Source organism: Chelonoidis abingdonii, chromosome 17 (assembly GCF_003597395.2).
Source record: "Chelonoidis abingdonii isolate Lonesome George chromosome 17, CheloAbing_2.0, whole genome shotgun sequence".
Taxonomy (NCBI): domain Eukaryota; kingdom Metazoa; phylum Chordata; order Testudines; family Testudinidae; genus Chelonoidis; species Chelonoidis abingdonii.
Genome location: NC_133785.1, coordinates 4,246,885 through 4,259,970, shown reverse-complemented (window position 1 = coordinate 4,259,970; position 13,086 = coordinate 4,246,885). Strand labels below are relative to the sequence as shown.

General features: G+C 40.6%; 1 protein-coding gene across 1 annotated transcript in view; it reads right to left on the bottom strand.

Moving 5' to 3' along the window:
• Positions 1–13,086, bottom strand: part of CFAP92 (cilia and flagella associated protein 92 (putative)) — a 77,325-nt gene that overhangs the window by 27,806 nt on the left and 36,433 nt on the right. The window contains exons 10-12 of the mRNA XM_032805637.2: positions 9,884–10,068; positions 5,167–6,071; positions 1,524–1,718 (exon numbers count right to left, since the gene is read on the bottom strand). Coding sequence (XP_032661528.1) covers positions 1,524–1,718; positions 5,167–6,071; positions 9,884–10,068 — 1,285 coding nt within the window. The remainder of the gene's footprint in view (positions 1–1,523; positions 1,719–5,166; positions 6,072–9,883; positions 10,069–13,086) is intronic.

Sequence of the window (13,086 nt, the reverse complement as noted above, 5' to 3'; positions counted from 1 at the left end):
CCTGCACTATCAACACACGCCTTGAAACCGATAGTACCATTTGCGAGCATGTATTTCTGTGAGGCTGGATTCATCCCACATGTGTCAATCAACTCTCTGTATCAATCTACCACTGATGTCACATTGGAGATTAAATGTGCAACGTCTCAAAGCTGCCAGACTTTGAGAAGCTGTGTCGCAACATACTAGCCCATGTGTCATATTAGAGAGCATTAAATAACATACTTAATATGTAAATTCCTTAGATCCTGTGGTCACTGTGTTGCTTTGTTTTTGTCTAGGGTCACAGGAAACAGTAAGTCTCAAAATGGGGTCTTGCAGGCAAAAAGTTTGGGAATCCCTGCAGTTGAAAGAAACAATCACATGCACTAAACAAGTCTGATGCATCAAAGCATGCATGTGCTATTGGCAGACACACACTGCAGTATTCAAGACTGCAGCAGCTACCTTGGAAATGATACCCAATCAAGCACAATCGTGTGACAATTTTTTGTATCTGAGTCACTCCGTTGTTGCAAGGTTACAAGAAGTGCAAAAAGAAATCTGGCAGCCACTAACAATGTTCTTGTCCTCTCTAGCTGGAAATAACAGCTTTGCCATTTAATCTGAATGCATATTTGGGTGAGGCTTCACCATAAGCACTGTAGGTGAGCAATGTGGGAGTTTTATCATTTGAAACCGAGTCCTCTGAAAGAAGTAACAAAGGCTCTCTTCAGCCTTCTAAGCACCTGAATTTCTTATTTCAAAGATGGATAAAACTCATTTCCTATTTTTCAAAAGCAAGGGTTTTTTTGTGGGCTGATTTTGCATAACAGATGACTTTCTCTTCACATTTTTCACAAAAAGTAACATTTTATATTTGCAGCTACACACTCTCTGGCTCTCTCTGTCGACTGTTGTGTGTTTAGTTTCTTAGAAAGCATAACAAGTAACATTTGGGATACTCTGAGGCGAATGGGGGTGAATATAGCCATATGCTGCTGAACTGAGCCTGAAAGCCCCTCTCTCTTGACTGCCAGGGATCTGTGTTTAGAGCCTTCCCTGGCTTGTCTGAATGCATGACTGGGCCTGTCGTCCTCAGCCTTGCTCCATTCCTTCACCCTATACACCTGTAGAAAAACTAAGCAGGGAACGAACTCCCAGCCAGTGTTCAGGTGGGACATTGCACCTGCCACAAGATAATTTTCATTCCTTTTTTCCTATTCCATCTCTCCTGCCCCATAAGGAATAACTTCATGCCCAGAGAGGTGTGATTTCAAAAACTATTTGAGGGGCAGAAGCACGTGGAGCATGATGAAACTGGCACTCTTATCCCCAGAGATGAAGCATGCCTCATTTGCATCATGCTCATCTGCCGAATTCCCAAGCTTGAACTCAAACCTAAAACTCACACTCAGTCCCACTGACCTGCTTTCTTTGTGAAAGCAAAACCAAAGGCATTAATTATTGTATCAAATATTCACGTTACTTTGGTGATGCTTCAATTATCAGTTTCCTGACTACAAATCTAGGAATGGTCTCACCTGGACAAGGCTTGGAAACATGCCTGACGAACCATATCCCTGACATAAAGGAGAGGTTGTCTTGTTATAGCAGAGAGGGGTTTACAGAGATGAATATGATACAGGATCGCTTCCAGGTCTGTATATAGGCGCTGATGGAAAGACAGCTGTGAGTTATATAATATATCCAACCTTCCATTTTCAGTTCTGTGAGTCCTGCAACAGAGCACCACAAAAGTAATGTTACAAAACCAGTCTATCTCAGGAATCCCACAGTGCTGCAGCATAATCCCTTATAAAAAACTGTCTTGTCTTTGTTCTTGTTGATGGAACCTGGTGCCATTCTGACAGTTTATGCCAAGGGTTTTAAAAGAACCATAACAAACTTGCAAAAAACAAAACCAAAAAAACTTGCCATGAATTATTATAAAAAAACCCACCCTCATATTTAACCATGCTATGTAATATTCTGCAAGGAAGTTTACCAGAGTACCAAATTTACCATTATTATAGTTACAAAAACAGTACAATATCAATTACTAGAGTAGAAATAGAATTTACATGATCACAACAAGAAAAGACTTTTTTACTGAAATAAATCATTTCAACAATTTGAAGGGAACAAGCATGCAAAGAAAAATAAATAAATTAGGAAAGCAATTAACAATGTTTCTGTATTCCTTCAATGGTTAAAAAAAGAAATTAACTCTTTTTTTAATCTGGAAATCTGAGGAAGATCCACATGCATTACAAATCCTGTAGGAGTTATATAAGTGAAAGGGGAACTGTTTAGAAAAGATTATAAATTGTATATGGTGTGCATGTGTGTGTGCATCTCTCTCTCTCTCTCTCTCTAAAAAGTCAATGTCCCCATTCATTTCAGTGAAATTTGTGTGGGGTTTAGCCCAAAAACTAATCTGAACTTTCTAATCTGCTTAGAGTAAGTCACAAAGTACTTAAATTCTACCTGCAACCTTCTGAATATCCCCAGGTTTAAAAGTATCAGAAACTCACTGTGCCACTCCAGTTTGTATCTATGTGTCCGTTACTACACTACAGTATTTGTGTTACTTGTCCTAAAATTCAAAGCGAAGAATACGTCCTTAGCACTCAGTCGCCATGGAAAGAATTCTTATGGGCTCCATCCTGGATTGAAGTCAATGCGAATACTCAAATAAGTAAAGATTACTCACATGAGTAAGGCAGGTTCAGAGTCAGAAAGTTGGAGTGGGGAGGCAGAAACAGGATCCAGAATTTTTTTACTTCTAGGGGTATGTCTACAATCGATTTTTGGAAACAGACTGTATAAAGTCAAGTGCAGCGGCCACACTAAGCACATTAATTCGGCGGGGTGCGTCCATGTACCGAGGCTAGCGTCGACTTCCGGAGCATTGCACTGTGGGTAGCTATCCCATAGCTATCCCATAGTTCCCGCAGTCTCCCCCGTGCATTGGAATTCTGGGTTGAGATCCCAACGCCTGAAGGGGCCAAAAAATTGTCGCGGGTGGTTATGGGTAAATGTCATCAGTCAATCCTCCCTCCGTGAAAGCAACGGCAGACAATCATTTCGCACCCTTTTCCCTCGATTGCCCGGCAATGTTGAGGTAAGAGCTGCAAGATAATTGAAATTACCTATACATTTCCAGGTGTGCCATATACTTGCACAAACAGATTTTGGATAAAATTTTCAGAAGGGCCTAAGTAACTTAGGAGTCTAAGTCCCATTTTCAAAGGTGATTAGGCTCTTAGGCCCTTTTATAAATTTTACCCCTACTCTCAGCATGGGTGCCTTTTTCATCTATATTTGGAGTTCATGACAACATTTCACCTGGCTGTGTTACACATCTATCATACTGTCCAAACAATTGCCAAGAAGGCATAGCCACTCTCAAGGGTTTTTTACAAATTTTTTATGTTTTAGTAGACAGCAGAGAGGCCAAGGACTGAACAGACACAGGGACTGAAAATTCAGGTACTCTACTTTGACATCAGGGGAAAATATGACAAACTCAAAGGTCACCCGAGAAAATTCTCATAGCAAATTTCAGAATTTATATAGGATGAAATGTGAACACAAATATTTGTTTAGAATTATGTATTAGGAGATATTCTGGGTAACCTGAGAATTTGAAAATCTATGTTATGAAAGCAGGAAGACAGAAAATAACAAACATTTTAGCCTGAGGGCAATTACTTTAACACACAGAAATAACACTCAGATTTCATGTGAAATACTCTTGAATGTCATTAGAAATAGTTTCCCTGTAGAAAGAGCCAAAAATTTATAGTCCACAGGGAAAGAATGATTTGGCAGGTTTGCTGTTGTGTGAATAAAGAGGAGACTTTAGTCCCCAGTGAAATCAAATATACCACCTTCCACAAATACTAAATTCCCCTGGAAAAGATTTGCAATGCATTTAAAAGGTTGTATTTTAAGAGGGTTGCTGTCAATACTAATGTTCTTATAGGCCGTTTATCCTGAAAAGAATTAAGCAAAAAAAAATTGTTTTTAAAGTCCATAGGAAGTGATGTGCTTATTGAAAATATTATTTACCATTTCTCTTAACACTAACATTTCATTAATTTAGCATTAACATATGGAGTATAAGTACAGTATATAATTGCAAGTCCTGGAGACTGAAATCCTTCTTGGGACAGCCCTGGCAAAATGCAAAATGTCAGAAAAAGAAGCTAGTCCACACAAGCTGCAGTACTTTTTTTCTGCAGGAAATGAGGAACATACATGCACCCACACAAACTCCCAACCTTATGGACCTTCGGGAGAGAAAATGATGCAACATATTTTCACACACACAAAAATCCCCTGAAAATACATTTTTTTAAGTACTGGGCAAGGAATAAAATGGTTTAAAGTATTAAGTATAGTTGTGTGTACCTTGTCTCATGGAACCTGTAGAAAATTGTAGCACATTTATACTCCTTCACTTATACTAATCTTAAGAAAGCTTGAAATTAAAATATTTAATTACAAAATCTTACTTGTCTTCCATTATGTAGGTACATTAGTTTGTTATTGTACAATTAGCCAAGAAGAGAGAAAGAAATTCTAATTAACAATCCATTAAATGTGTTCCTACAAAAATTGTTATCAATGAAACAGATACCTGCCATTGTAACAGTGTGATGACATGATTTGGTACACAGGAAATGTAGCTCAGCATCTGAATTAGAGATGGGCTCAAATAAACTGCAGATCCAAACACTCTCAAACTTTAGGGAAGGTAGGGTCTGAGTCAAAACTTTGAGCTCAGGCCATGTCTAACTTGAATTGCAGAAGATAGGCAGGAAAATGGAAAGTTTAAGGAAACTTCTATTATTTAGAATTTTACTGAAGAAAATAGTTTGGTTTATACAAGACACATAGTAGCCTAAAGTGCTGTGTTGTAAATTTATACTATTCTTCTAATCATAGCCCTCTATGCATTGAGGGGATTATCAGATAGCTGATAAAGATATAAGGGTCAGTCTTCAGATTTTGACCCAGGCATTGGGTCAAATTCATATCTTGTGTAACTCCAGAGACAACACCAGGGATGAAATCAAACAATTGTCTTTACAAAAGAAAAAATAAATCAGCAACATTTTGTTTAAACCAGTTTAAATTTAGAGGGAAATAATTACTGAAAACATTAAACTATCATACTTATCAAATTGCTGTTCCCACAGTCTCTTGATTGCTTTGTCCTTTAATCCTTCTAAGACTAAAAGGTGAATTATTCCATCCAGTATATGAAAACCAGTAATGATATCCAGCTCAGAAATTTCCTTGGTCGTGGTTTTCAGTTTGAAAGTAGCAAGAGCCATCTGAATTACTTGTAGGGGATAAGAATCCAGTTGGAGTGCTTCAGCATTAATTTCTGTAATCTCTTGCAGCAAATCATGTAAGCAAGGTGCATTATTGTAGTCAAAAATATAGATAATGCATCCATATGGGCAATTTGCAACTTCAGTGTCAGCAGTTTCTGCCTGCAGACCTAGCGGCACAGCTATTTCAACTCTTACTTTCAGGACTGAGTCCGATTCTAGATAATGTCCCACAGGCAATGGAGAACTCTGAGGGCCCGCCACTGATCCCAATACTCCCATAATTTTTTCAGTTTTACTATCCTTCTGGTCACCAGGATATGGAACTGAGCAGCTGTGAATGGGCACACTGATATTCAAGTACTTTTTACCTAGCAGTAGGTCAGTTAGACTGACTTTAGCTACCCCATAGGGATGCCATAAGTTGTCCTTTTCTGTAAATGGATTATAGGCTGTGTGTTTGTAAGAGACAAACCCCACATTACTCAGCTTTCCATCATCTTGGTCTTCACCAAACAAAGAGGGTGTTTTAATGTCCTCTGCCATTTTTCTGTCCCGGTCATGAACCTCAATCTCCAAAGGTGGACCTCTAAAATACTCACGCAATTCCCCAGGACTGATTGTCCCTGTTAGAATCACATTGACATCCTTAAAATAGATGTGAGTTCCATGGGTTTGCCCTTGCGTTTGATGAGGAGGGAGGTTGTGAAACTGGTATCTGCAGTATGCGGGAACACAGGTCGCCTACATAAAAACCAAGGAAGAAAGTGAAATACCTGTAGGGCTAACTTTTCCCTTCCCCTCACCTTCCATCATACACTTTTCTTATGACGAATGCTGAAAAAGCTCCTTTTGCAAACAGTCATCATACCACTCCTTCAGTCATCTTATAGGAAGCTACTGGGGGGGGGACTTTTACACAACACCATAACTACCAAAAGCCAAATTCTGAAGTAGCAGAAATGCTGAGGGAACAGTTTGCTTCTGAAAGGCCAGGTCCCTTGGGAGGCAAACTGATACCATGGACCAAGGTCCACTACTGGGAAGTAGCTGCATCTGCACATGCAGAGAGAACCATGAGGGATCAATGCAGCAGCAAGTGAGCAAAACTGGCATCAAAGGGGCAGGAGTAATGTGTGATGATTCCCTGGCTCCATTCAGACATGTTGTTTGCCCATCTGTAAAATGGAATCATGCACTTTGAGCTCTAAAGTACCATTTCAGAGCTAAGTATTATTATCAGTATAGTACTCCTATATAAACCTGGCACAAAGGAAAATCTGACGTACCCTCTGTCCTCAACAGCAATGACTCTCCCCAAGCCAGTGCCATCCATTACTGGTGCAGAATACACTAGAGTCTGCATTTTATAGTCCAAGCACAAACTTTGCTAAAGTCTTCCAAGGCAGTTAGAAGGGCATTTTGTGTGAGGTTCCTCGACTTTAGAACCTACTCCTCTCTTGATCCACTGGAACCTTATTAACCTTCAGGTATACTGAAAAGCCCATCTTTATTCTCAGGTCACTAAAGAAGGGACAGGATGGGGACTGGAGTGGTTTATATTTATGAGTGGTCCTTTAATACAATAACTCCTCACTTAAAGTCGTCCTGGTTAACGTTGTTACATTGCTGATCAGTTAGAGAACATGCTTGTTTAAAGTTGTGCAATGCTCCCTTCTAATAGCGTTTGGCAGCCGCCTGATTTGTCCACTGCTTTGCCCACTGCCCATTGCAGCTAGCTGGTGGGGGCTTGTAACCAGGGTGGACCGGCAGCCCCCTGTCCATGGCCAGCTCCAGGCACCAGCGCTGCAAGCAGGTGCTTGGGGCAGCCAATGGAAAGCGGCGGCACGTACGGCTCTTCAGCAGCAATTTGGCAGCGGGTCTCTCAGACCCTCTCGGAGGGAAGGACCTGCCACCAAATTGCCACTGAAGAATGAAGCGGTGGCAGTAGAGCTCCTGCCGAAGTGCCGCCCATCGCGGCTTTTTTTTCCCTCATCCCTTGGGGCACTAAAAACGCTGGAGCCAGCCCTGCCCCTATCAGCTCCCCTAAGTTCCCTGTGCTGCAGCTGCCCAGCACGCTATCAATTGCAGGCTATCAATTGCAGGCAGTTCAGCTGTCCCTCCCACGACTACCACATGCTGCTCCTGCCCTCTGCCTTGGAGTTGCTCCCAGAGACTCCTGTTTGCTGTGCAGGGGGAAAAAGGGAGGGGCTAATGTCAGGGTATCCCCCTCTCCCCTTTTACCCCTTTTCTATATAGAGCAGAGAGGAGACACAGATAGAGAGAGAGAGCTTGGGGCAGCAGCTGCTGTCTCAACTTCCTGATCCACTTAAAAAGACAATGCACTTAAGAGTGAGTCAGCTTACTTAAAGGGGCAGTGTGCATCTCTCTCTCTCTCCCCCCCACACACAAGGTGTGTGTCTGTCTCTGTCTGCTATGCTGTCTCCCCTCCCTCCTGTTCATGCTGCCTTGTGTGTGAGGCTACATTAACAACCGTGTGTTAACCTTTGAGGGCTCAGCCAAGTGCTAGTTCATCATTTAGCAGCAAGGCATTCCCTGGGAAATATCTCACCCTCTTTCACCCTCTAACTTCACCACCTCAACCAAGTTTCACAATCATCATAGCTGTGAGCAGTATTGTTTGTTTAAAATGTATACTGTGTGTATATCTATATAATATATAGTTTTTTGTCTGGTGAAAAAAATTTCCCTGGAACCTAACCCTCCCTATTTACATTAATTCTTATGGGGAAATTGGATTCACTTAACATCATTTTGCTTAAAGTCGCATTTTTCAGGAACATAACTACAACATTAAGTGAGGAGTTACTGTACTGCTTTGTGTGTTTTACCTATGGGATAGGCACCCACAGGATATTGATGCCTATAGCTACAATAAAAGTTAGAGAAAACAACATTTATCCACAAAGACAGCACAAGCAAGGACTCCCCTCACCACTCTCTCAATGTATCTTGTTGTTGGCTTGAAGAATCAGAGTAATTTATTCTCAATGACACTTTATTCCTTGGCATCTCTGCCGAGGCTCCTCATCACAGGTGTCAATTAGCATCATGGTGGTTTCTGTGGAATGCACACTTTGCTGAAGACTGGACTGATACTACCACACCAAGAGCTTGGGCCTGTCTGTCACCATATAAGCCATCACATTTGGTAGGAGAGGAGGCGGCGCACAAACTGCTCTGCTACCTGGACCCCATTAGAAACCTTCAGGCAACACCTAGTTTGTTCACTTCCAGTGTTTACTGGGTTGCACAGTTATTACTAGTGTTTTTCCCTGTTACTTTCCAAAAACGTAGAGCCAGCTGGTCTGAAATCATGCATGTACTGCATTATGAAATTCCACCATGTCATTACAAAGTTCTGTAAGGGTTGTTACGCTCTGAAATAGATTTCCAAGGGAGGTTGCGATATCCCCATAACTGGAGGTTTTTAAGACCAGGCTGGACAAAAGCATACCAGAAATGGTCTAGGTTTGCTTGATCCTGCCTCAGTGCAGGGAGCTGGACTTGAGGACCTCTCAAGATCCCTCCCAGTCCTACACTTGGGATGTAAGGTTATTAAACTCTTTGACCAATATTTCCAAAAGTGATGACTGATTTTGTAACTTTTTCAGAAGTACTGAGCTCCCATAATTCCAAGAGAAGTCAATGGGAGTTCTGGGTGCTCAGCATTTCTGAAACATCAGACTCCAGGTTTTTCAAGATATGCATCCAACAAAGGAAGCACGCAATATTAGAGGCCACTTTTAAAAGTGCAGCTGTTTGTATTTAAGGTTAACTGAGCAGTAAACTTTTACTCCTATCTTTAATTCCATATCAACTAATGTATTCTATTCAGCTAAAGGGCTCTCTCTTTTCAAAAGGAATCATTCATGAAGCCTAAAAAATCCAAACATTTGAAAAGAAAAGTGTTTGGTCCCATAAGTTATTTTATAAAATCTTTACAAAGCTTTACTTGTCTTCAGAGAGTTAAAAGACCAGAACTCTTGGGCTATATCCTCACCAATGATGAACTGGACTCATTATGTACAAAGTTTGGGATTTTATTTAGTTCTGCTAAGAAGTGAAACATGCACAATTTCTCTAGTTAAATAAATTCTCACTACCAGTAAAGCAATCATCTTCATTCAAAAAAAAAAAAAATCTGTGAGCACTAATTTATAAGCAAACTATTTCAAACTACTTGGTATTGTGACTCAAACAGTTCCCCTGTTTCTCCAAACAATAAGAAGAGGAAAAAAGTGCTTAGGAACGAAAGCATGATTACTAAGTATAAAGCTACAGTCCATAAATTTTGGCCCATGCAACAGGATTATTGAGTTTTTGCCAGTACATAATGTAATGGAAGGAGATAATTTGGCCACATATTCCTTTCAGGAAGTCTATGTCTTATGCATGTTCTGCAAATGTTGTGAGGCACAACCTGGCAAATAGGGAACATTCCTGTTCAAAAGCGTATTCCATATTTTAAAGGAAGTCACCTCAGGTTAAACTGACAAGTGGAATCGTACAGAAAGAGCAGTGTTCTCCATTACCTGCAGCACTTCAATTGGGACAGGAGTCATCGGGAGGCATGTAGCAGAAAGAATCTTAATAATCAGTGGATTTAATTCACTTATCTGTCTCTCAGACATAAGAGGTTCTTCTGTAGTGAAAGTCATATAAGCATCTAAAATCTTAGAGGATTTCTCTTGCAGTCGACTGATCACTAATCTTTCCCCTGTGAAAAAAATATTAAATCAAATATTAAATGTTTTGAAAGCAACTGCATCAAAGAAAGACTGCTTAATGCGACTGCTTCAGTTAGTAACACATGCTGGCACTAGAGCAGCATTGAAAATGAAATACACTGGTATTTTCAATTGCTCTAAATATTATAATTATTTATTATCTGTACAGTAGAATCTCAGCGTTACGAACACCAGAGTTACAAACTGACCAGTCAACTACACACCTCATTTGGAACTGGAAATACACAATCAAGCAGCAGCAGAGACCAAAAAAAAAAAAGGCACAGTACAATGTTAAATGTAGACTACTAAAAAGGGAAAAGGAAAGTTAAAAAAAATGTTGACAAGGTAAGGAAACTGTTTCTGTCCTTGTTTCATTTAAATTAAGATGGTTACAAGCAGCAATTCTCTTCTGCATAGTAAAGTTTCAAAGTTGTATTAAGTCAATGTTCAGTTGTAAACTTTTGACAGAACACCCATAATGTTTTGTTCAGAGTTACGAACTTTTCAGAGTTACGAACAATCTCCACTCACAAGGCGTTTGTAACCCTGTAACTCTGTATTACAAGAGAAACTAAAGGCCCCAATGAGGTCAGGGCTTCATTGTGCGAGGTACTATACAAACCGCTTTTGTAGGGACTTACAAATAAACTATGCACTATAAATATAATATGAAGCTATTATTATACTTGTTAAAAGGATTTTTTTCACCAAAAGTTTAGACATTTGGTTACAAATAGATAAATGTCTTTAAAAAGAAATATCGGCTATTTTATGTGCTTTCTTTATGATTCACCCATGTTATCCTTAATAGAAATCTGTGACATGTATATTGAACTACTTTCACTATTTCAGAATCAACTTCTTGGCAACAGAAGTAGAGATATTTCAGTTAGGACTCAGCAAGTTTGATATCTAACACCAAAGCCTGACCCTCCATGCAGCAGCAGCTAAGTTGCAAGCACATCAGCCTACAAATGTTATTCATGAAATAACACTGTAGGTTTGGTTTGTCTGAAGCATATGACAAGTTGCAAATACTATGGCAATGCTGAGTTAATAAATAAAGAATTGTACACAAGAATGGCCAGCAGACAAGGATTTAGAATAATCAGCTAAAATTGCTCATTAGCATCTTTCTAGGGCTTTTCCCCCAGCTTTTCAGGCAAAATTTTTAACAGGCTTTCTGAAAATGCACCCGAAAACTTTGCAAACATATTCACTGGCACTGGCAAATCGTCCATTTAAGACTTGTATATGTGTATTATTGCTAACACAAATATCTTAAAATTTTTGTAGGCCCATTGAAAACATGCATTCTCACCACAAAATGCTTTAGTAGGAATTCAAAATACTGACCATTTTCATACAATCATTCCCTCAAACCCCTGCCTATAACTGCACTTGTCTTTTTAATAACTTGTATTACACTTCTATCCTGATATAACGCTGTCCTCAGAAGCCAAAAAATCTTACCGTGTTATAGGTGAAACCACGTAATACTGAACTTGCTTCAATCCACCAGAGTGCACAGCCCCGTCCCCCGCGGAGCACTGCTTTACCACATTATAGCCGAATTCGTGTTATATCGGGGCGTGTTATATCAGGGTAGAGGTGCAACTGCTTTACCCAAATTAAGTCCACATAGATGTAATTTGTCATTACCAGTAGCCTAGACATGATTGGTTGGGAGATCAAACCCTTAGCAATGCAAACACAATACAGGTTTATTGCTGGTTTTGCCCATTTTAAAATATCTGTTTGACATAACAGGATCACAGTAAACTATTTACAGTGGCAAGATCTTCAGCCATTTCTGTTGTTCTAAGATGCTGAGGAGAAGCATGGATTTGGAGGCTGCAGAACACAGCTAGGCAGCAGGATAGCAATTACACTCACGTCAATTACCAAGTAGTTACTTACAGCAGAGCCATGTGTGCAAAAACTGGTGCAACTACAGAGGAGTTTGGCTCTGATTTGGGTCCTGTGGAAAGTAGCTGCTAAGAGAATCTACCTACCTATCTTAGGTACTTACAAGACCCCATTATCATTATAGCTGAGAGTTAACGTACTCATCCTCGCACACGCTGTGAGGTAAGGCAGTCGTATTATTTCCATTTTACAGACGGGGAACTACGGCACAGAGAGGCTAAGTGTCTTGCCCAAGCTCACACAGGAAGTCTGTGGTGCTCCAAGATTTCCCAAGTCTAAAACTAGTGCCCTAACCACTGGACTATCCCAGATTTCAAAATGGAAAACCAGGACACCTAGCGGGTGCAGGGTTGAGGGCACTGAAAGCTGTACATTCCTTTCCAGTCAGGTATCACTTTGCCTTTCAGAATAAGAACTGGGACTTCAGGCAAGGACAGGCAGGTCAAGAAAGAGAGGGGGAAAAACCCCGCACAGAGTATTTACACCTTCATATTAAACTTCACTGTTTTCTCCCAGCATCACAGTTTCAATCCTATTTATCATGGACCAGGCCCCTTTCTATTTTTAAATCTCCCCAAACTGCCTATCTGATCTCTTGCTTCTCTCTCCTTTGTGTCTCTATAACCTGGTATCTCTTGTTCTTCTGAATTTTCTATTCCCTTGCATTTTCTCTCATTTCTTGTCCTTCACTACTCACTCTTCTTCTCCAAACTAATGCTACATGTGTGCCCCTCCCCCCTCTCTTTTCACCTCTCCCTCTCTCTCACATTCACCCTTTTCTCTCCCCTCAGTGCCTTTCCCCATCAAAATGTCTTCCTTTATCCTCTCCAAAACCAGCACCGATCCTCCTTACCCACCATCCCCCCCAACCCCACTCCCAAAAAAAGGCTACTGCCTTTCTCCCTCTGACCTCATGTCTGACCAGAGGCTTGGAAGCTCAGAGAGGAAGTAGGTGGAGGGGCTTGGAAGCCAGAAGAGCAGCCAGTATGCAAACAGTAGGCAGCAGAAGTTACATTCTTGGCTGTACAGGTGACTGAGTCACCAGATGCATGGGCACAACAGAGCAGAGAGAGGCA